Source organism: Crinia signifera, chromosome 6, assembly GCF_055691185.1.
Source record: "Crinia signifera chromosome 6, ASM5569118v1, whole genome shotgun sequence".
Lineage (NCBI taxonomy): Eukaryota > Metazoa > Chordata > Amphibia > Anura > Myobatrachidae > Crinia > Crinia signifera.
Genome location: NC_139222.1, coordinates 100,436,656 through 100,461,861, shown reverse-complemented (window position 1 = coordinate 100,461,861; position 25,206 = coordinate 100,436,656). Strand labels below are relative to the sequence as shown.

The window sequence follows — 25,206 nt, the reverse complement described above, 5'->3', positions numbered from 1 at the left end:
CTTTTCATCAAAATCCAAAACCCACACAAATTTATATACTTATATTTTTTCCCAGGTCCCTCTCCCTATTTCCATATAATTGTCTTCCTATTTACACAATTATCCAAACATATTCATTTGTTTCCCCCAGGATAATATATAAACTTTTTTTGCAAGAACATCAGCTCAATACAGGTTGATTAACACTGCCACACCTCCTCTAATTTACATGTCATGAATATGCATGAATCACAGGTACTTCAGGAACCTCCGGATGTCTGCCAGGTTGGTCCTTTGAAGATCTTTCTGCGAAGCGTACGCAGACCGTACACACCGTGTCTGTGCTCCCAGCCTTCCCCTCCCCTTTAAAATGTTGACATTTTGATCTGTATAGCTTAAACTTCTGGTGCGGTCTCAGCTACCCCATCCATCTCAGCCTGAGACGTGGTGTGTAACGCTGAACAACGCGTCCTGCTTTCCCTCAGGCAGACGTATCTTCGGGAGTGAAGCGGTGTACCTCCACCGCTGTCACTCCAAACAGGCAAGCTGCGGCTGCTGCCCTCCCCGCTGACTGTTGAGTGCTATAAACTCACAGATACTAGGAGGACACGGCAACTTATTGTAACAGCCGCTGCAAACAAATGGGTCTGGTACTTGTTTCCTAGCACGGCACCCGTCGTGGGACCCAATTTTCTGTCTATTTTGAGCCTTTATTGCCGGCAATGAGAAAATTATTATGGCATGCGATGCGACCGACACGATCAACGTGATTTTACATAGGGTACAATGTTAAATGGCCCAATGGACCCAATTTTTTATTGTATACCCACCCTTATGGGTGCCACCGAGCCCGAAGCGTGGCGAGCGCACGGGTAATACCTGTGAAGTAATGCCCGTCCGCTTGCCACGCTTCGGGCTCGGTGGCTCGCTGTGCTTACCACACTTTATAAAATCAACTCCATGTGGGGGTATGAAAAGGTCGGAGGACACATACCGCCGCTCTTCGCGGGCTCGCTGCGCTCGCCACGCTTCGGGTATGCAATGAAAATTGGGGTCTAGGGTGTATTTTACATTGGTCCCAATGTAAAATTGGGTCTCAGGGGCCATTTTACATTGATTCCAATGTAAAAATCGCGTTGATCGCATCGGAATGCGATTTGGTTGCATGCGATGCGATCAACACGATTTTTTTGGGTCCCGATGCCTGCAATTAAAATCGCTGGCGCCGTGCTAGGAAACAAGTACCATGGTTACTGTTAAAGTTAATTCATACTAAGTATATACCTGTATTAAGGATGAGCCTCTCTCCAGGACGCCACTACATACTGTGTATTACTGCCTGATGCTGATTGAATCAGAATTAAAGAGATCATCTCTGAGCACTAACAAACTAATGGGATAATATTATTCTCTTATTGTGGAAAACATACTTGTTCTTATGTGATATATTTACAAACAGTATCTTTGAAGTTACAGTACAGTCATCAGCAGTATAACTACACGCTTATTAAACAGTTATCTATGTATTGATACAGATAATTGAAATAAATAAGGGAGACACACCCTGGGGAACCACGGTGTGAGGATTTTTATCCTTTTTATTTTCCATTGTCCGTGTCTTATATGTATGTGTGTTTTATATTTCGCAGTATTTTTAAAATTATATGAATAAAAGTTATATTTTATAAATCTCTAGGTGCACCACACAGAGACATTCTTTCTTTTCTTTGTTACTCACCTGGAGTAGTTATTCTCGCTGCCAACATTGATGGTCTTATCCAGGTCGGAGTCAGAGCTGCTATTCGGGCACAGCCTCTTCATGGTCAGCTAGCGCCTGGGACATGGGGTGATCAGGCCGGGAGAGCGGGGTAGGAACAGTGTGACAAAAGAGCAGGGCAGCAGGGAAATGCAGGGCTGGCAGATGAGTGGGAGAACACAGCATCTATCCCCCAGCACTGCTGCAATGCTTCCACGCTGCGGCGCATGGGCTTCCCCGCACTGCCCAGACCCCACTGCCTGCCACCCACCAACCGTAGACTGGAGTGTGGGGGCCCCGAGGCGGATCCGCCACTGTACATAGGTCTATAAATCAGGTGGGCCCTGCACTGTCCCTTTGATATATGGGCCCATCCTACACCCACCAAAGTGATGGAATCAAACCGGGACATAACAGTGACAGCAAGTTGATGATCCATTAGTCCAGCAGTTTCCCCACCTGTTCTTAAATTCATCTTTGTTCAATCCCTCCTCTTCTGTTATTCACTTCCCCCTTTTTTTTTTTACTTCTCTGATACTACTTTTACACAGCCTGAAATAACCTCAAGAGCGTGCAAAAATTTGCCTGTTCGAGAGATGTGAGACACAAGACTATTTAAATTTGGAGATGTAATTTAATGATGGGGATGATTGATGGAAGAGAAGCATTGGGATAAATGTATGAGTTTTCAGAGGTGTAAGACTTCAGCAAGAATGCCCGTATTTTTAAAGGGCCAATCATTTGCAAGGAAAAACAAGTTGCTTTTGCCTTATAAATGATTGCTGCTTTAAAAATAGGACATTCTCACCAGAAGTCCAACACCTCCTGCAACTCAGACTGTATTACATTACCCCTGGAGTGCTATCTCATTGCTTGTATTTCTTAAGATGCAGGTACCTCAAAATAAAGATGTGGAAGGATAAGCATGCATTGGCAGGATGGTTTCCAGACCCTGGAGCAATAATTGCTTATCCTTGTAGTTCTTCAATCAAACATTTTTGCAGGAGATGATTTACTTCTTTAATATATAAATATCATACCATGAGGGTCAGCATCAACCAAGGTGAAAATAGGTATATGGAAAGTGTCCCACAGCTTCCGGATGAACAGTCTGGTGTTTAGATCAGGGACTCCTTTACCCTGGAAATAAAAAAAGAATCTGAGGTTACCAACATCCCTTAGTGGCAGATACAGAGCCGGCCTCAGGCATAGGCAAATGCCTAGGGCATTTAGAATGCATACGGTTATGCAGCTCATACAACTAAGCCAGCAGTAGCGGGAGTGCCAATGGGTGGGTGCAGCAATGGACAGTAACAAAAATGGCTACCTTTCCTGCACATTTGTGTGGTTTAACTTGTATAAGGGGACTACAGTGTGGTGCAGTGTGAATAAGGAGAAATTCAGGGTGGTGTAATATGAATAAGGGGCAATACAGTGTGGTGCAATGGGTCGGGGCAGAACTAGCAGCAGTGCTAGGGGACACAAACCAAAATCTTGCCTAGGGCATCCGATTAACTAGGACCGGCTCTAGGAAGATACTGTCTTGGGGCAGATGGTTAGATCTTACCGTGATAAGGATGCAAGGACCATACTTCCTGCAAAAGTTGTCATCCAGAAGCCTCTGGAATGTTGCATCCTTTTCAATAATGAGGACAAACCTTGCACAGGTTCTCATGTCTTTAGTGTTAAACCGCAAATACATTCAACACATCGCTTCATGATATTTGAAAAGCTGATGATATTTGAAATCCCCCCCCCCCCCCTCCCCTGCACGAGTGCTACACTGACTGTGCAGGTCGGCAAAGGTACCCGCACAGAAGCCCTGCACATGCGCATAACCGATTATGCCCATGTGCAGTGCTTCAACATTGGTTCCCCATGCAAACACGTGGGAGACCAATCAAATAATATAATGTGAGTCGACATACTGGGACAAAACCTAATGGGAGACTCAGGAACAGTGACAGGAACCAGGAGCAGAACAAAGAGGCAGCAGGAACCAGAGACAGAACACATGGATGGCAGAAAAAAAGATCAGAACATAGGGATGTCAGGAACCAGGAGCAGAACACAGGGATGTGAGGAACTAGGAACAGAACACAGGGATGTGAGGAACTAGGAACAGAACACAGGGATGTCAGGAAATAGGAACAGACTAAAGTGGCAGCAGGAACAGGTAAACAGAACACAGTCATCACAGGAACCAGAAACAGAAAACAGGGTCAGGAACTAGGAACAGACCATAGAGGCAACAGGAACAGGTAACAGAACACAGGGCATGTCAGGTGCCAGGAATAGAACACAGAGGCAGAAGGAACTGGGAATTGAATTACACTAAAGAGTTCACAAGGAAACAATGAGGCTACATGTTGGTGTAAGGTATATACTTCTGGCCTATACTCTCTAACACATGTCAATGCTCAGAAAATCGATTTCCTAAGAATTTTCGATGTGCATGTCCCTAAGAGAGTCATGGCCACCTGTCTCCACTCACTCACCAGAGCCTGTAAGGCAAAAAGGCACCAGGCTAGATCCCTGCTCTGGCACTCTGTTACTGACTGCAGGAATGCGACAGTGGCTGCAACTGTCACAGTGTATGACAAGCTGCGGTGCTGGCAGCATAGGGGCAAAATGGTTTACATTGGAGAGAGCAGCAGCAGGGGAAGTCCCTGCACCTCCCGCACAGCTGTGCTGAGCCCCTCCCCCACTGATCTCAGCATCATCGTCAGAAGTGCATGTGTCGAGCTGTGTTTGGAGGAGCTCTGCACATGCTGAATAGAATAGAAGCCCCTCCTGATTAGAGGAGTGGGTCACTTGCTTAATGCCTAGCAGACCCCTGCAACACTGAGGATCTGCCCTCTCTCTCTCTCTCTCTCTCTCTCTTAAACACACACACACACTTCTACTTTTAGATTTATTTTCTGTAGTCTGTACCCAGTATTTGCCCCCCCCCCCTCTACCCAACATCTTCCCCCACCTCTCTCTGCCCAGCATCTGCCCCCTCTCTATATCCAGCATATGTACCACCCTTTCTGCATAGCATCTACCCCCCTCTCTGCCCAGCATTTATTCACTCCTCTGACCAACATTTGCCCCCTCACTTTACCCAGCATCTGCCCCCCCACTCTGTACCCAACATTTGCCCCCTCTCTGCCCAGCATCTGTACTCTCTCTCTGCCCTGCATCAGTCCGCCCTCACTCTCTCTGTCCAGTATCTGTCCTGCCCCTCTCTATGCCCAGACTCTGCCCCCTCTCTCTATGCTCAGCCTCTGTCCCCCTCTCTCTTTGCTCAGCATCTGTCCCTCTTCTCTATCTACACAGAATCTGCACCCTCTCTCTGCCCAGCATCTGTTCCATCTCTCTCTCTCTCTCTTTGCAGAGCATCTCTTCCTCCAGCTATATTCCCAGCATTTGCACCATCCTCTCTCTGCCCAGTACCTGCCCACTCTCTCTGCCCAGGATTGGTCTCATCCTCTCTGCCCAGCAACTGCCTCCTCTTTGCCCAGCATCTGTTATCCTCTCTGTGGTTTCTGTCCCCTGTCTCTGCCCAGCATCTGTTCCTCCCTCTTTCTGCCTAGCATCTGCCCAGCATCTCTCACCCTATCTCTGCCCAGCATCTGTATGAGCAACAGTCAGGAGGGGAAAAGCACTGCAAGGTCACTATACAAGACAGTTGTTTGCATTTGGATGTTTTATTTTCATAACAATGTTGGCAGCAACACTAAAAGGATACTTGTGATACTTTCAACATTAGATGGCACAAGGACTCCCTAAAGTAAAAAGGAAAACAGATTTATGGTTCCGAATAACACATAATTAAAACATGATTCTCCTCATAAATTATTTAATTATGATAAAATGAGAATACGATTACCCTTTCTGCATTGTAACATGCACAGATGTAACTTATTTTTATGAAGTCTCATTTTAAATGGATGTATGTAAATTATGTGCATTAACTGGCATGACATAAGAGGTAGGAAAGACTGGGGCCCATAATGGTTATGGAACCAGGGACTGGAATTTACCAGCCAGTCCCTGGAACATAAAGAGAGGAACTCAACTTCAGGCCTGAATCCCAGAACTGTGAAGCTGGAACAGTAAGCTTCGTAATTGTGGAACTCAGCGAACTGTAACCAGACTGGCACTTGGACTTTTAAGGAACTTAGGCTGGACATATGGGCTGTGTCTTCTAATCTCGGACACACATCAGCACACAGGGCTGACTCAACGATCAGGAACCCGGTTGGAAGGTGTGTTCACATGACTTGAAAACAACATGGCTGCACACATGTAGCTGGCTAAGCAACAATCAAGGATGCTGTGACAAGCCAGGGACAGCGCAATCCATCTCAATATGGCTGCACCATACAGGCAATAAAAGACTAAAGCTCCGTACACACATAGCGATTTCAGCCATATTCACCGCAAGAGAGTCTAGTTTTTATCAGCGACCTTCTCTGGTTGCTGATGAAAAAGGGACACTGAGCACTGAACCAGTTTGTGACAGTAAGTTTATGAGCGTGTTGTGTAAAGTAGTAAGTCATTATTATTCTCCATTTCTCCTTCACTATATACCCTCCATCCCTTGATCTCCATCATTTACTCAGTTTAAGCCTTCTCTCCCTCCTGCCTCACAACACCATTTTGCTGTCCTCTTCCACACCATCACCATTTTCTTTCCGCAAACCTGTCTGCAGTCTCCGCCTCCTCAGTTCACATCTAAATTTATAACATAATTTTCCCGCTTCTACGAATATCTCTTACCCTGGTCTTTTTGTTGCCTACTAAGCATGCCTATGGTTAGTAGGTAAAAACATTAAATTCACAATTAAACACAAACACTATTTCTGTCCATTTTGTTTATTTCTTTTGGTCACCTTCCCTTTTATAATTCATAAAACCCCTGTGACAGGCCTACACAAGTCCTCATTTGAAATAAAAATCAGTGGGATTATTCTTGTAGCTAGCACACTCTTTTTAAAAAATAACTCTCCCTGACAGGATGACACTATTGGGCATATTTATCACAATCCATGTATCAGATGCGGATGGGTTGGGATAAATTTGCCTGAATCCGCAATGTGGTAATTTAATAAATCGCAGGGATGAATCAATTATGGCATACAGGGACAGAGCGTGTGTCCCTGCAGATCCTCTCACCGAACTGCTCAGGTATTTTTCACAAGAAATACCCTGAGAGTCTAACAATGCATGCTCTACTGCTGTCAGCTATCCCCAATATTTATCATATACTGCACCATATAGATATACTAGTGTCACTAAAAGACAAAAGCCACAAAGTGAAATCACGGATATCTAGTAAATTAGTAGGTTGAACATTGGCTCAAAATAGTGGTCTTTACGATTTGTAAGAGAATGGCTGGCTTACTTTAATTATAGAAACATCAAATTGTAACACCTTACCGATGAGCTACCGCTACAGTCCACTCTAGTCCCATCTTCTTCCATAAACATCAAGTCACCAGCCAGACAGCCCTTGGAAGTCGAAAGCTGAAAGGCAAGGTAATTACTGACAATTTACAGACACCTGCTTGCAGATAAATTTGGTGATTGGGGGCAGGGATTGGGGGAAATTTATGCCCTAAAGGTGCATACTGAAGGGGAGATTTTGGCTATGTACGATTTAGAACTACCAACGAAGTAGCTCCTACTTGCCATTTTTAAAATGCAGCCTATTACATGGCAGTTATGAGCTGACTGGCTGGACACCATATTATCGTAATACAATGTAAAATACATATAATTTTGAAAATATATTGAAAATATTTGCTGACTATACCATCATTGTTAAGATTCACAAAATAGTGTAGCGGCTTCAGAATTTCTAAGATATTCTGACAATCTGAATATATGACTGCTTAATTGTATCATTACATTTCCAGTATATGGCCTAAATCAGAACTGGGCTGTGATGATCGGCAGGCTGCTGGCGTGTGGGGAGGGCAACAAACAGTATTGTAGAAAGTGTAGGAATATTAGCCCCCAATTTTCTGGGTGTGCTGAAGCCAGTGCTGCGTCACTGGCCATCCTGATTATACTCAGGTGACCGATGTTCACACAAATGAGCAGATGCTGCATCCCTGGACGCAGCAGCTGATTAGGGAAGCCGGCTGGAGGTGTCTGTTTGCACAAGGTGCCTCCTGTGGCATAAGCATATTATCACGCAGCTGCTGCGAACAAATACACAGAGGCTGTGTGATCTGCGTACATTTCTGAATAAGAACCAGTGTCCCTTTGCAAAAAACTTACAGTCTATAGTTAAAAACCAAACAATTATTATTATTTTTTTTTTTGTGGCATAGCGCCACAGGTAAACATATGTACATTTTCTAGGGTGCAATGATAGACCAAATCTGATTGGATGCTACAGGCAACATCACTTCTTTTCATTTTTAAAAGCTTTGGTAAATTTACCCCTCAGGGTCTAATTCTGAGTTGTAAGCAAAGCAAACATTTGTCCTTTAACCAATTTTTATGTTAGGTATCTACTTGGCATAAATGTGGGGCCCCTTGTTTTTCTTTGCAGGTGAATTTCTTTTTTTTTACACAATCAGTTTTTATGATGATAGAACAACAAACATACATTGTGATGTAGATAATTCCAAAGGGACATCAAGGAGTGGAGAGGATGTCAAGTCAAATAAACAAAATAAACATACAGTCCCGACTGAGAATGTTCAGCGGAACGCATATATAGACATCACAAAACTAAAAGGTAACATATTTTGTTGTGTATATATATGCCTTATACAAAAGTGTGGGTAATAGCTGGGAAATGTGGAGGAAAAAGGAAAATAATAAAATAGTGATAAATCCTAAAGGAGCCCATACACGTTCCGTTGTGTATGGCTCCGTTCTGTACTATGCGATGCGCGCTCCCGCGCATCACATAGTACGGTACAAAAAGTATGTGCTGCACATACTTTTTGTACTAGGTACACATCGGATCGGATCGCAGTGCATGCACACTGCATGCACTAGGGATGCGATCCGATCCGGTGTGTGCTGTTTCAGCACAGAACGGATCCGTTAAACGGACCGTGTATGGGGGGCTTAAGAAAGGGAAGAAGGAACCGGGGTATTCAACCAGTGTCTTATTTAGGGTTGTGGGGCATTTGAAGGTGAGGGTGTAGTAATGTATGAAGCATAGTCAGAGCTTTCTTTAAAATTCAGCCATGGGGACCAAGTAGTGGTAAAGGTATTAGAGGATAATAAAGGTAATTTGAAGGAAAATGTATATTCCTCCATGAGCATGTAGTGGTCAATTCTTAGGAACCAGGGGGAGATTGGGGGGCACGTTTGGGATCTCCAGAAAGTGAATTTCTGATTGGAATTCCCAGCTTGTGGGATCTGAACAAATCGGAGCAGCCCAGGCAAGTTGTCTACCAAACTTAAGCCTTGGTATGTGCATGAAGGGTCGACAGTACATATTGGATATGTAGTTCTACAGGATGTGAGCTGTGCATTATAAACAGTCAGATAAAGAGGTGAATCAGCTGTGTATTAATTAGTTCTTGGGTGGAGGTATTTAAGTGTGTTTTATTGCCATTGTGGATGTGACCAATGCCAATTATTGGTTGATGCTGAGTTGTTGATCTATGTGTACTAAGGAGACATGGTCAGATTTTGGGATGTTTTGCAGTTTGGTGTTGAGTAGGCATTCTGTTTTACACTCTTGATAAATATGTTCAGCATATCAATGTGCAGTGTAGTCATCCTGGACTACCTTTCAAGTGGTGTCATGGGGCCTTATTCTGGTCTGTGCGTACTTTCGCGCACTCTTTCGGATGGCGGTTTTTAGCTGTCTGCGCATGCGTGGGCAACGCTATGCGCATGTGCCACGCAAGGTCTCCGTACTTGTTCTCACCAATACCATACAGAAATGTGCACCGCATTCACTCGTGAAATATGGGCGTATTATGGGCTTCATTCGGAACTACACAGGGGCGTAGTTTCAAAGTGGGCTAAACTGGGAGTAAACATGGGCATACACGAGGGAGTGCACAAATTATGGTACGCGTACATTCGGACAGCACACCGAATGCACGCGAACAAAAAGGCAGGAAATATGCGGTCTTCATAAGCAAGTATTGCTTTGCGGACACCACTCGGTCATGCGCTATGCATTCGGAACGCCCAATCAGTACGGGCGCACCTCAACCAATGTCAGCTGAACACAATACAATCCACTCCTTTACTCATTAATTACACTCTTGTCATTGCTTCAATTGGAACCATTGCAGCTTAAATGGACCATTACTAAACACACAAATATATGCTGCATTTTTGACACACATTTACACTGCAAGTAATGGACAGAACTTCCTATCACTAATATAAATATACATGTCACTTGTACATTTACCAATAAATGTAATAGTGGTGATTTTTGCGGAAATACACCGCATCGGTGCGTACGGGCAGGTTCCCGTCCGTTCTGACGCGGTAAGACCGTGCAGACGCGGTAAGACCGTGCAGAATATGTGTGTGTCCACCGCACACGCAAAGGTTTGTATGTCGTCCGTAAACACACCCTCTTCTTAAAGAGTGAGTCTGTCCGAATGCAGAGGACCGGTGGGCGTTTCTTCGTACGATGTCCGCACAGCGTGGCGTGCGCACCTCTCCGAAATAAATCGGAAGGGCCATTGTGAGATGATATGGGAAACTAGGCTTTTCTTTCCAGCCTAGAAATGGAGGAGATATTGAGAGCTCTTGTGAATGTGGCAGCAGTACAGGAATGTCAACTATCCCATTGGTTGGCCTAAACAGAAAATATCAGCCAAAAGGTCACAATACTGTGCAGTGTGCAGGCATTCTCATTAATATGCCCATATTTCCTATGTTTTATCCTAACGCTTCCTCCTTGTGGCAGACATATGCAAATAAATTGTAGTTGGGACCTTCCAGTGGCAGAAAAATTAGCCTGTTTGTCGGTTTGTGCTTCAGAATGTAGTTCATATACATTTTATTAGTATACTGTATCTTATACATAGTAATTCTAAATGAGAACTTACAATGTGTAACCTTCCCCTTGGGATCTTTAGCATACAGGAAATATCCGTGACAATGCTGTCCACTACATTTTGACTCCCGTAAAGCTGAACATTTTCATAATAAATATCCCTGTGGCAAAAGATAAGTAATTATTATCAATATATGACCCCTTACTTTTGTTTTTCCACATGACTCTGTGCAGGGCCAATGCAAGGTTTTTTGACACCTAGACAAAACTTCAACTTACTGTTCCAAAAACAACTCACACACCAATACCGACTTTCCAGATCCTGAGGTAGAAGGGTGGAGGTCCATATATATATATATATATATATATATATATATATATATATATATACATATATACATATATCACACACACACACACACACACACACAGAGGTCTGGGGCACTTGGCTACCTTTCCAGTAGTATACATACACACATACATACATATCTGTATATGGGGCAGTACGGATGGTGTAATGGTTAGCATTACTGCCTCACAGCACTGGGGTCATGGGTTTAATACCCATCATGGCCCTAACTGTGCGGAGTTTGTATATTCTCCCCGTACTTGCATGGGTTTCCTCCGGGTACTCCGGTTTCCTCCCACAATCCAAAAATATACTGGTAGGTTAATTGGCTCCCCCCCCAAAAAAATTAACCCTAGAATGTCTGTGTGTGTGTGTGTACATGTGGTAGTGAATATAGATTGTAAGCTCCACTTGGGCAGGGACTGATGTGAATGTTCAAATATTCTCTGTAAAGTGCTGCGGAATATGTGTGCGCTACAGTATATAAGAAACTGGTAATAAATAAATATACATACACACAGCTGAAACATGCACACATATTATACATACAGTACACACAGCCAACACACACACAGAATACATACACGCACACACAGACACCTGGTATACATACACAGACAACACATAATGTATTACAAACACACACATAGTATACATACACACACACCGACACACATACAGAATACATGCAGACAGCTGACAAAATAAATAAAATAAAGTCATAGCCAGCAAGATTTAGTGTTATAGACACAACTCCCCCCCCCCCCAGCACCATGGCATACAACATATACTGTACCTACAGTGTCTCTCCCTCCCAAGACTTTTGCTGCCTCACCCGGCCAGTGCAACTCAGTAATGCCTTACTAATCCTCCTCCTACAGGCAGCACCAGTGGCCTCTGCTCTTTATAGAAGGAAGGAACTAGCCGTTATGCCGAACTGTGACTGCGGTTGGCCCCTGCTCCGTTCCCTCTTTAAAAAAAGTAATTGCGCTGAAGGATCAGCAGGCAGGGAAAATAGGGGGAGTTCCAGGTACTTGGAAACCCCCCTGCATGTGAGAGTGAGATGGTCTTAGAAGTTCAACACCTGTCATATTGCTTTGAGTTCACAATAGGGAAGCCAATCCCGGGGTATTTTTTCAATCCCGGGATTCAGGATTGAAAAATGCTCAATCCCGGGATTCCGGGATTGGCCTTCCTAATAGAAAAACACCCTGACTGCCCCGCATTTACTTACATTCAGGTGCAGCTGGGTTGCCGGGTGGGTGGATGGGTTGCCGGGTGGTTAATGTTGCTGCTGCTGGCTGGCTAGTTGGGCGGGTGGGCGAGTGGCGTGGCTTCTTCATACTGCCGGGCATGACGTGACCTGCCTGCGCAGCGTGACCTCTGATCTTGTCACGCTGAGAGGTCACGCTGCGCAGTATGTTCTGCCGGGTGCTGGGAGAAGCCGGGCAGCGTCTCAGCGGGTGCTCAGACGCTGCTCGGCGTTAGACTGCGCATGCGCAGTCTAATCCCGAAATCCCGGGATTGGAAACTCCAATCCCGGGATTGAAATCCCGGCCTTTTGGGGGCCAAATCCCGGGATCCCGCCAATCCCGATCCCGGGATTGGCCACCCTAGTTCACAAGGATTCGACTTTTAGAGTTATCCATAATTTTCTGATAGTCAGTCTCACCCCCCAATTTTGTCTAATGGTGTCTACACATGTGAGATGTGTGCTGGTGCGATTTGAGCTATACAATGTGTGCTAGGCAATTTGCACTTCAGTGCTATGCAATTTGAACTATATACACTGTGCTATTGGACTGCATAAGATTTGGAGGACTACATAAGATTTGGACTAGACTACAATATGTAATTTAAATATTTAATGTACATATCGCATGGGATTCCCTACACAGGGTGCAATTTTAACTAGACACGATGCAATGTAGTACAAAAATACCTGCCAGCGCATACTATTTTGCTTTGCAAAATGGACTACATAGAAGCATGTATCACAAGGCAAAATAAACATGGGGCCATTTTAAACTAGATGTGATTTAAAATAAAAAAGTTCAAACCGCATGCGAGAATCCTACCGTGTATGGTCACCTTTAAGTTATTCACACATGTGCTAATATGGTAAACTAAACTGAGACATTCTTGCTCAGTTGGCCCCATAAAACTGCAATCACGTTCTCCATTTTAGCCAAGAAAGTTAGGCAACTGCCCACAATAAATGGGTTAAATTCAATGCAATTCTTGTTCCTGACTATCAATATTCAAAGCCCTATAATTGTTTCTTCTTCAGCTGTCACAGATCTGGTTGTTTCAGTGTTGTACAGAACGACCAATAGACAATAGGACAATGCATTGCGAGCGTATAACAGCATGGGAGCACAAGCCCCCACCAAGACTGCTCTATACAAACACTTACCTCTTGGTGGCGTATGAATCAGTCAGCACCAGCTTGTAGATTACAGACAGGATCTTCATTGTCAGGGCTGAGGGTGGAAGTTGGGTTTTAGAAATAAATCATTAATGCACTCCATATAATAATGTTATGTCAAAAGGTCTTATAATATGATACATCCTCTGCATAACAAAATGTATCCCGGAACCCAACTGAGACATTTGTAGTTTCTCAACTTTCTATATTAGTTTGCTTATGATAATTAGCTGAAGAAATAGAATATTGGATGGACCATCTGAAGGTCATGGAAAGTTGAGTATGATTATGAATATGATTGAGGCTTCTAACATCTGGTGTACAGTATTTGCATGGTTTAACTCTGAATAGACAGAAAGACATATTCATCATCCTACTCTCCGTCCCATGCAGCACTGTGCATTATCCATAAGAAGCATTGCATAAAACTTATAACTCTAACAAATTCACCTAAACATCTAAGCTTTTACCTCATTGTTTAAAAAAAAAAATCCTAAAAGATAAAAAACCCACCCATAACAAAAAAATAATCTTCTTCCCGCATATCTGTAAAATGTGAAACTGACCACAACATCTGCACATGCTGACTTGGGCATCCATGCACCTGCATGTTCCTAGATTCTTGAGTTATATTGTTTGGATCTTATCTTATTATGTGTGTTCTTATTATTATGCTACTACTCTTGCTACTACTCTTGTACTTGAACCTTGCTGTAACACTGAAATTTCTCCATTGTGAGACGAATAAAGGGATTCTATCTTCTTCTATCTACCTAATGCATTAAATGGGCAGTTTGTAAATGTCCATCTGCTCTGTGGCAATGGTGCGAGAGAATGGGGGTAGTTTTTTTTATGCTCTTACCAAACCGCTGTGCAGATTTAGGGCAATCACTCCTTATTTTTCGGGTACTGCAGTTTTTCACCATCTGCAATCCTACCACATTGTTAAATCTGGAAGAAAGTGAAATTCAATTAAATGCCCATCGCAGATCCAGCACATTAGTAATACAGGGTGCAAGAAATGATTAGTAAATTTGAAAATGAAGCACGCGTCAGGGTAGTTAGTCCAAGGAGCAGCTACTAACAGGAATCATCAATTCCTAGAGAATACAATGCTAAAACAAACAGAAAGTAAAATATAGCACGGAATGGATTGTCTGTTATAGGATCTCATATATATTTGTTAAAACAAGGGTTAAGAAGATATAGATAAAATGACCCACATAATCTGGGACACATACGCACATACACAGGTTTTTCTCATTGGACTGAAGTCATAGGACACTAGATGATATCTAACTACTAAAATATTAGGCACATGTCCAAGCATATGGTGTTACACTACAGTATATCACCGCTGTTCATAGTTTAAAAGTGTTGAATCCTCAATGCGGGCATTGTAATTATATACAACTTTTTCAAAGGTAATGCACTGTGTGGCTGGTTCAGAAATTATATCTGTCCAACAGGTAGCATGTTATCACTTATGTTGAATCAATCCATTCTACAGTATTTAGTTTATTATTAATCAGAACATATAACTGACATATATATATATATTACATTGTGTAAATAGGAGCAAGACTCAATCCACACACAAAATACTTTAATATAAGAGAAATCTAAGTATATAAATGGGGGCTCAGTAATAATACAGGGACATTAGATCCGGTATATGGAACGCATGTGCTACCAAAGTAGACTAAACAAGACTAAACTGAAATGAATGATTATCCTTATTGTGTTCCACTTATAACACAATAAAACATTTGTCTGTCCTAACTAGCCTCTGTTTGACAAACAAAAAGAAGAACATTTCCTAGGCCTGTCCTGTGCCAGGTTATAGTGGGTGCTGGACAAGTACAAGCTTCTTTCTGGGGAACAATAATTAAATATGTAATTTCTTATTTTTAAAAAGCATCGGTCACTGTCCAGTCATTGTTCAAGTCTGTGTAATCGGTTTTATAAATATACATGAATGTTCTTGCCAGGTGGCGTTCCCATGTTATAGAGAAATGATCATTAATGCTGATATTTTTAATTATCATTGGCAGCTACACATAAAAAGTGATTTTCAGAGAAGCTTTTTAGCTGTAAATAAAACACACTTACTCTATGTTGGTCCACTTTGTTCTGTTTTCCACAGTGAGGACGGGGGCTTCATTTCTACCCAGGCTATCCAACACCTCCTGCACAATCTTCTCAATTGCAGCAAGAACCTGAGGACTAAGATTGTATACAAAATATTGTACATCAGAACGTTATCAGAGCCGAATGCACAATTTCAGCGGGTCGAACATTGTGAGGTATATCTGTATAATGGAAAAAGGGTATTTACCAATTGGTAAAAAGTAGACGCCAAAAATAGGGTATATGAGATTCAAGCAGCTCACACCAAGGAATAGTCAGTTTCTTAAAAATATATCAACAAGAAAAAAGAGGGGGAGTGGAGCGCTAAATATTAGAATTAAATTGATAACAATTTGCCTGTTAAAAAACGATCAATTGGGTATCACAAAATATGACAATATTTATTATACACCTAAGAAAATCTCAGTGGTTATTGACCAATATTATTTTGAATAAATAAAATTAAACAATGAGCAAATATAAAGATTAAAATAAAAAAATTGGACTGAGCAATATACTTATTGTGGTCTCCCGCTTGCATATATTTCTGAGTCGACCTGTCCTCCTTAGTTTTTTACTGGAGATCGTAGTAGTGGGTATCCATAAACCATGCTGGGATTTTTTGCCGCTGTGTTGTGGTGTTACTGTCTTCCCAATTGAGTGATAGACTCACAGGCTGATGGTATGCATCCCAAAGAATAAGATGGTGGTGGTGTCCCGAAATTCTCTTCCAGTATGTGAGGCAAAGTCTCAATCAGATAATATATATATATATATATATATATATATATATATATATATATATATATAGGGGAAGGAGTTTCAGAGTGCGCCCATTCATTTACATATATGACAAGTTTGTTGAACCAACAATACAATAGTCCAAAAGGTATTCGTAAAACATTTATTCTGGAGTCTTCCAAATGGTGATAAACGTCCAACGCGTTTCGTCAACAGCTTGACTTCATCAGGGGCATTGGAAGCAGAGCAATACAAAGCAATTTCACACTAAAGATTTTCCTTCTTAGATATTGTTTTTAAAAAAAAAACAGCAGAAGTTTTCTTGCGAGAAACAGTATATGCTGGAAATAGCTTATGCGGATAATCACTGGGGACCAGTAGGGGCAGTAAAGCATAGTGAGGTAGTAGTCCAATATTCTCCAAGGTATGTCAAAATTTAGGGGAAAGGTTTACTAACCCCAAAATTCGGCAATAAAATAGAAGTCAATTAGAATTGTGCAGAACCCGATGTGGACTCCTGGGGCGAAATGTAATGGGTGGTGATTTTTTTTTTTGCGTTTTTTCCCGCAAAATATGCCGTTTTCGGGCATTTCCCGAAAATCGCATATTTTATATTCGCATCCAGATGTTTTCTCATTGGAAAGCATCTAACTCGCACATGTAATAGGGTGCGATTTTTGGTAAAGGTTACCAAAAATCGCAAAAAAAATAGACCAGATTCTGGCTGGCGAATTTGCCAGAACCATGCACAGATCATTGTGATCTGTGCATAGTTCTGTCCAAAAAAATGTTTAAAAAAAAATACGGGAAAAAAACGGTGTGGGGTCCCCCCTCCAGAGCATAACTAGCCCCGGGCTGAAAGAGCCGGTCCTGGTTTCATAAAATCACAGGAACAAACAAGTCGGGGTTCCGTGCATTTTATAAAACCAGCACCAGGCTCAAGGGCCGGTCCTGGTTCCCAAAATACGGGGGACAAAATGACTAGGGGTCCCCCGTATTTCAAGAACCAGCACCGGGCCCAACCAGCCAGCAGGGTAATGCCACAGCCGGGGGGAGACTTTTTATACAAGTCCCCCCGGCCAAAGCATTCAGCCCTCTAACCGGTCAGCATGGGCAGGGGTCCTGGGGGAGTGGGGACCCCCCCAAAGAAGGGGTCCCCCCCCTCCAGAACTTACCAGCCCATGCTGAAGCCCGGGGCTGTCCTCGATGCCCCTGGGCTATGGGCATCGAGCTGATGATTGGTGTAAAAAATAGCTGAAATCCTATTGTATATTGCTGTGGAACTATGAGTCCCAGCAAGCCTGCACCACATGCAGGGACTTGGAGAACCACAAGTCCCAGCATGTGGGGCTATAAAGGGCCCGCTGGGACTTGTAGTCCCACAGTAGTACAAATAGTTAAAAAAGTACACAAACACACTGACAGTAAAACTTTATTACATTCGGAGCCCATACATCCAATACTCACCTATGTTGCCACGAAGGATCGTTCCCCTTGTCCAGTAGAATCCACTGGGGTGCCTGTGGAGAGAATTCATACTCACCGGACGTCTTCAGCGCTTCTCCGGGTGCCCAGCAGCATTCTTCCCACGGTCCGGTGTTCTGTTTACATCTGGGGCTCCGCCCCCAGACCGGGACTTAGCCCCGCCTACCAGCCAATGATGGTCCGGGAAAACCCCCATGATGGGCATATGCGAATTCGCGGCAAAAAACGCGATTTTTAAAGGTGCGATTTCTGGCGAGTTTGGAACTCGTCCAAAAATCGCAACCTATTACATTTCGCCCCTGGGATCCAAACACTGAAAGTTCAGTGGAATACACTTTATTGTCTATTTTATAACAAGTGATTTACTATTCGGAGACTGCACCTTTGACAATATGCATGGTGGAAAAACATTTCTACAGTGCAATCCACTGAGACTGGTGCACCCACCTGCTCAGTTATGCTGCTTTCCCACTGCAGACCAGTTTAAAGTACTGGTAATCTTAAATGGTATTTAAAATGGTATTAGCATTCCCACTGCAGCAGATTACCGTTTTAAATACCATTTAAGTACCATTCCCATTGCAGTAAAATGTAGAGTGCCTAACCCCCCCCCCCCAGTGTAAAAAGAGCCTAATCCCCCCCCCCCCCCCCCCCCAAGTGTAAAGAGTGCCTAACCCCCCGTACCTGCCCTGTGCCCCCACCTCCCCTCCCCTTGTACTTACCTGCACGGGGATGCAGGGCAGTGGGGAGGCAGCGGGGGTCCATGCAGGGTACAGGCAATCCCAGTGCCTGATGAGAACTAGTAGTTCTCACTTTGCGCATATGTAGTGAGTGCACGTGCATAATAATGAGCCACTCATTACATATGTGCATATGTAATGAGCGGCTCTTTATTATGCACGTGCACTCATTACACATGCACAAAGTGAGAACTACTAGGTCTCATCAGGCACTGGGACTGCCTGGAGGCTAAATAACGTTTAAGAGGCATTCCCACTGCCTCTTAAACGTTATTTTAACGTGTAGGACTTAAAAACGGGTTGAAATACCATTTAGCTTTAAACGGTATTTCAACTCTGGCACTTTCCCACTGCAGCCTTAAAACGGTAAATTGCGCTGAAAATCGGCAATTTACCTTTTTTTAGCTGCAGTGGGAAAGGGGCATTATACTGTCACATTTTTGTTTTCAAAATACATTTATCGGATTAATTTTAAACCATGAGTGAGGGCGACTGTTAGCTACATGTTCCTGACTCACCTGGAGATATTACAGGGGAAGCCTGTACTGAATATTAGGGCCCTGATTACATGCTAAATAGAGCATTGTGCCCAGATGATTCTTCTCAATGGCCCTTATTCTGATCGGTGCGGAAATTCCCGCATGCGGACGGACCGCCGATGTTGATCGTCTGCGCATGTGCAGAGGTCACTCTGCGCATGTGCAGGCGATTTCGCCGCACGGATTCTTTATACGCCGCACAGGGGGCGTAGAGGGGCGTGAGGGGCTACTTAGCCTCATTACCCTATGCATACGCCCCGCGTTTCATGGGCGTTCCCATGCAAACGCGGGGCGTATGCATGGTAATGAGGCCGTGACGCGTGGGTATGGGGCGGGCATCTGACATCGCCGGATGTCAGCTGCCCGCCCCATACATGATTTCACACGGACAAGTGTCCGTGTGGTCTTGTGTTGCGGGACCTGGTGGAGCGTGCGGCCCTGCATTCGATGTTCGGCGACCATCTAATGCAGGGGCTGCTCCCAAGACGGAGGAGGCGTATCCCCGTCCAATTTCATGCGGATCGCCACATATCCGCATACAGACGGCAGGTGGCGATCCGTATGGAAGGCGGGGATTCGCCTGCACGGTTGCGGCCGCATATTCTGATCGGGCCGCACCGATCAGAATAAGGGCCAATGTGACAAGTTTCTCTTGGTTATGGTATATTAGATCTACAATGTCTAGATATACAGTCATATGGTCGACCACTATTTGTCGACAGTGAAAAGGCCAACAGTGAAAAGGTTGACAGGGTCAATAGGTCGACAGTTAAAAGGTTGACATGGCCAAAAGGTCGACATTCAAAAGGTCAACATGTTTTTCATGTTTTTTGGGGTGTCTATGTTGACATAGATCGGTATGGACACCTTCTAAGTGTACCGCATCCCCTCACATGGCTCGCTACGCTTGCCATACTTAGGGCACACTATTATATACTCCCTCCATGCTGTAGTGTATGGTAGTGTATGAAATACCGCCTGTTGGCACATGTCGGCTCAAAATTTTGTAACAAAAACTCATATCGACCTTTTTCATGTCAACCTTTAGAATGTTGACCTTTTGACCCTGTCCACCTTTTTCTGTTGACCCTTTGACCCTGTCGACCTTTTCACCCCGTCGACCAATAGTGGTTGACCTTGTGACTGTCGACCAAGACCAGTGGTAGCCAACTACGGTCCTCGAGAGCTACCAACAGTTCACATTTTCCAGACAACCTAGCTGCTGCACAGGTGCACTCATTACTCACTGACACATTTTAAAAGATCCACAGGTGGAGCCAATTACTTCACTTGTGATTCTGTGAGGAGATCTGGAAAACATGAACTGTTAATAGCTCTCGAAGACTGGAGTTGGCTACCCCAGGCCTAGACAATGTAGATCTAATGACGGCATACAGTTTATCTTACCTGCTAACAGGTTCCTGTATAATGCCTTGTGCTCCAGACCTTTGATCTTCCATTTTCTGCAAGGTCTTCAGCAAGGTTGCCTTGTGTTTTTCTATACAGTGCAAAAAGTCAGGACTCTGCATAGAGGCCATATGTAAACCTGTGATTTGGATTAGACCACAAGCAGGACACTTATTATATTGCTGCATTATCAATGCATTACACCACAGGTTCTCATAGTCGGTCCTCTGAACCCCAACACAGTGCATGTTTTGCAGGTCTCCTCACAGAATCAAGTGACATAATTAGCTCCACCTGTGATCTTTGAAAATGTGTCTGTCAGTAATGAGTGCACCTGTTAGGTGACCTGGAAAACGTGAAGGGTGTGGGGTCCTGAGGACCGAGTTTGAAAACAACTGCATTACACTATTACATTATCTATGTAAATAATTTATGTGTTTGGGAGCTTTTGTTGTTAAATATGGCTTAACCCATGTCTGGTCCTGCCTCATCTGTTACTGGTGAGCAGCAGGAGGCGGCTACTGCAAATTTGACTAAGAATGGTCCTCGGCATTGGCTGCATCCTGACGCATTTCGCTCCCTGGTGGGTTTCCACACATGGCCGTTCACATATTAATATATTCACTCAACAAGCCAAGTACCTTAGCCTATAAATTCCTGCAGAGTGTGAGGAATCTCACCTCAGCTCCCTTGCAGCTGCAGTAGTGAGTTTTTTTGTATAAACTTTATTGACAATCAGACAAAAAGACAAAGAGCCCTTTTCCTGCTTCTCCAATGAGAAGATAAACACCATACAACAAACAATTGCCTAAGCACTGGTCTGAATCTCATGGCAAAAATAATTTTTAACTAACAACAATGATTGGGCTGAGGCTTCACCTTATGAGGCCTTATTCAGAATACCAAAATTATAGTGGTTTACTCCACTATGGAAATGAACCACTGCTCAATCAGACAATTTACAACAAACCAATACTTTTGGAATATTTCCCTTTTAATCATACATATATAATAAAAAGACACTTTTGTTAAAATTCATAACCAATAAAACATATGCATACATATAATCATAAAAAAAAATAGAAATAAATATTTTATATGGCAATATGGATGGCTTGGTATACTTATTTGAGGCATTCAAAGGCTTTTATATAGTGTTCAGTTACCGCAGATTATTCATTATATTTCCAACTGCATGCTGCAGGAAACTGCTGACTCCGGGAGGGACGGGGGCACGCCTCCCCCCCCCCCCCCCCCCCCAAAAAAAAAAGACGTTCCTGTGGAAAGCGGGACATTTGGGAAGTATGGATAAAGTTTTAGCCAATCAGCTCCTAATTGTCATGGCACAGCCTTTGTTTGAAAAAAATGACAGGAGCTGCTTGGCTTGTACTTTATCTCCATCTAAGGCTTCATTTTAGGGTGGCCAATCCTGGGAATCGTGGGATCCTGGGATTTGGTTCCCAAATTGTTGGGATTTCAATCCCGAAGATTGGAGTTTCCAATCCCGGGATTTCTGAATTAGACGTGCATGCTCCCTTCCGCCATCAACCCAGCACCCGGATGAACTCTTTCTGGGGCACCCCGCACACCCCTGCCTCCTGCAGCTGTGCACATAAGTAAATGTGTGGCATGTCTGCTTTGGAGGGGCCAGGGAGCTTTTTTTTTAATTAGGAAGGCCAAACCCGGGAATCCTGGGATTGGGCATTTTTCAATCCCAAATGCTGGGATTGGATAAAATTATTGACTTCTCTACTTAATAAAGAGACCCCATAGCACAAACCAACCAGCATCTAACTGTCATTTTACAAACACACCTTTTAACATATCAGTCTGGAACTGATTGGCTGGTACTGTATATTTTTCAAAGATTTTAATATCTGGTTTGCTAAGCGCTGCCTTAGGTGCCTATCAGTGGCATAACTATAGCTCCGCAGCCCCCGCGGTGGCGGGGGGGCGCAGAGAAATTGGGGACGCCGCCGGGGGGGCTTCGGGGCTATTGTTACCCACGGTCTGCGTCTCGCCCGGCTCTCTGCCGGGACCTGCCTGACCGTCACGGTCCCGGCCGGCTCCTGCTGCAATGAAAACTGACAATTAGAAAATGGCTGCCCCCATACTGCAGACGGTTTTCTGTCTGCAGCATAGGGGCAGCCATTTTCTAAGAGTCCGTTTTCATTGTAGCAGCAGGAGCCGGCCGGGACCGTGACCTCAGGAAGGTCCTGACAGAGAGCCGGGCGAGACGCAGACCGCGGGTAAGAAGGGGGGGGCAGGTTAGGTGTGTGTGTGTGTGTGGGGGGGGGGGGCGCCGAATAAACGTGCGTCGGGGGGGCGCTAAATAGTTAGTTACGCCCCTGGTGCCTATGGTAACACAATACTGTAACCTGCTCTTAGCATTAGCAGACTGAAAGCATAGAAAACCACTTACCTGTAGTACATATTGAGAAGCAATTTTATCTATCTTTATTCCCACTGAGTACATAAACTCCTCAGTTCTGCATGCATGGCCTACAAAAAAAAGACAAATATCACATATCCGCTAATGACTCCCCCCAATATTTTCAGTTATTTTACACTTAAATTTCATTAGCTTTAATTTGATATGTTCAAGCACTCATATACTAAATCATAAATGCTCCATCATAAAAATCTACATTTTATTATGGACTGAGGAAAAGGTCTCTTCTTTATTCTAGTAACCACTACACCGTTCCCCCAAGTCATTGTATTATAAACCTTCATTATTAAGTAAAAACAGTTAAACCATAGTTGCCGACATTTGCTTTTCCCTCTCCGGGAGAAGCCCGGAGAGGAGACCCGATGGTAGTATGGCAGGGGGCGGGGGGAGGCGGATGTCATCAATCCCCGCCCCCATGGCAGGCAAACACCGCAATTCGTGGGTCCGCGGATTGGGGGAGGGACTAAAATGACGCGATTCACGTCATTTTAGCCCTGCCCCTCGCCGCGGACCCGCAAAAAACGGTATTGCAGGCAGAACGAAGGGGGGTTGCAGGGGCTGCATTGCCAATGCGGGAGGATTGCCCACCTTCCCGGGGGGCCGGGAGGGGTACCCGATTTTCGGGAGCCTCCCGGCAATTCCGGGAGGGTAGGCATGACTGAGTTAAACAGTATAGTACAGCCCCTTCCCTAACATTCACAAACCCATACATTATAGGCATGATTCTGGTTCACTAACAAAAGCAAATTCTCTCTCTAATAGACAAAACCATGTGCACTGCAGGGGGGGGGGGGGGGGCAGATGTACCTGTAACCAGTGCAGAGAGAGTTAAATTTGTCAGAGTTATTTTGTTTCTGTGCAGAATAAATACTGGCTGCTTTATTCTTACACTGCAATATAGATAACAGTTTGAAGTAAAAACCTCATCCAAATCTAATTCTCTCTGCACATGTTACATCTGCCCCCTGCAGTGTACATGGTTTTGTCCATTAGGGAAAGAATTTGCTTCGGCAAGTGATCCAGAATCAGGCCCTATATGCAAAAGTCTGGATTCATGAATACAAAAAAGGTTGCGATGACTGAAAATGGGAACAGCATTGTGTAATAGACCCAATTGCACAATTCTGAGACACCAGGAACCCCAGCATGAAAGGGGTTAACCCGGCCTTAGGGAGAGGCGGGGAAAGCCATTGAGTGACAGGCTGGAGCTGCCTTAGGCAGAGACACAGAAACAGGAAGTGGGCAGTGAGTACTCTGGGGTGAAGGAGGAAGCATGTGCATTCCCTCCAACATTTTTAGGGCAGAAATCGGTACACATTCGGAAAGGGGGCGTAACCACGGATAAAAGGGCGTGGTCACGCCCCCTTTCCGAATGTATACTGGCTCGGCATTTTTTCAGATATATGTACTTATGCAGGAGAAGGGGAGGGGGGGGGGGGAGCCAAGCCATGTTGGAGGGTATGCATACGATGTAATGAAGAGGATATGGTGAGAAGATTTAAAATATTATTAAATAAGTGCAGCCACCTTACTTGCAGTGTAGTGTGTCAGTGCTGGTTTAATTTGCTTCTGAGGCTCCAACAAGGATGATCCCCACACGCGCTGGCCACCTTACCCCACGCTGAGCAGTCACAGGCAGGAGGCAGCTTTGCGCCCAGAAGGTGCTCACTGCGCATGCGGAGAGGGCTGAGACAGTCCTTTCCCCTGAGTATGCCGGGTCCGCATTGCCAGCGCGTAACGTCATCACGCTGGCATGGGACCCACAATGCACTCTTGGGAACGGGTGCTGGGGCCAGGGGAGAGCGCCCCACCAGTGTCACACTGAGTGGAGGAGCCCGGAGCCAGGAGGAGGACGGAGTCTGGACATGTTGGAGAGGGCACCAGTCGGTGACTGACAGGAGCCGGGGGGAGCAGACAAATAATCGGTACATTCGGTACAATCTTTATTTGCCGGTACAGACCGTTAAAAAAACGGTACTGTACCGGCAAATCCGGTACAGTTGGAGGGTATGCATGTGTGAGGGGTGCAGAAGAATAGAGAGAAGGAGCAGCAGAGCCCAGCAGCAGCAGTGTCCACCAGCACATCCCCAGCAGCAGCAACAGTGGTGCCTGATGCACTCCAGCCACAGTTAGAGGAAGCAGCAGCATCCATCTGCACGGCAGGTACAGAACAGTGACCCCAGCTCCACCAACCGTGAGTCTGCCCTTGCGGCA

At 44.4% G+C, this 25,206-nt stretch overlaps 1 protein-coding gene across 3 annotated transcripts in view; it reads right to left on the bottom strand.

The window, feature by feature from the left end:
* SPO11 (SPO11 initiator of meiotic double strand breaks) overlaps positions 1 to 23,044 on the bottom strand; it is a 31,714-nt gene extending 8,670 nt beyond the window's left edge. The window contains exons 1-10 of one of the 3 annotated variants that reach the window (XM_083146546.1): positions 22,963 to 23,044; positions 20,541 to 20,679; positions 15,611 to 15,724; positions 14,361 to 14,449; positions 13,487 to 13,553; positions 10,774 to 10,882; positions 7,163 to 7,249; positions 5,469 to 5,505; positions 3,303 to 3,412; positions 2,776 to 2,875 (exon numbers count right to left, since the gene is read on the bottom strand). In XM_083146546.1, coding sequence (XP_083002672.1) covers positions 2,776 to 2,875; positions 3,303 to 3,412; positions 5,469 to 5,505; positions 7,163 to 7,249; positions 10,774 to 10,882; positions 13,487 to 13,553; positions 14,361 to 14,449; positions 15,611 to 15,724; positions 20,541 to 20,671 — 844 coding nt within the window. In that variant the 5' untranslated portion in view covers positions 20,672 to 20,679; positions 22,963 to 23,044. Of the gene's footprint in view, positions 1 to 2,775; positions 2,876 to 3,302; positions 3,413 to 5,468; positions 5,506 to 7,162; positions 7,250 to 10,773; positions 10,883 to 13,486; positions 13,554 to 14,360; positions 14,450 to 15,610; positions 15,725 to 20,540; positions 20,680 to 21,181; positions 21,248 to 22,962 lie in introns of those variants that run through there. The other 2 variants (XM_083146545.1, XM_083146547.1) reach the window with 2 other exon arrangements.
* Between the last annotated feature and the right edge of the window lie 2,162 nt (positions 23,045 to 25,206).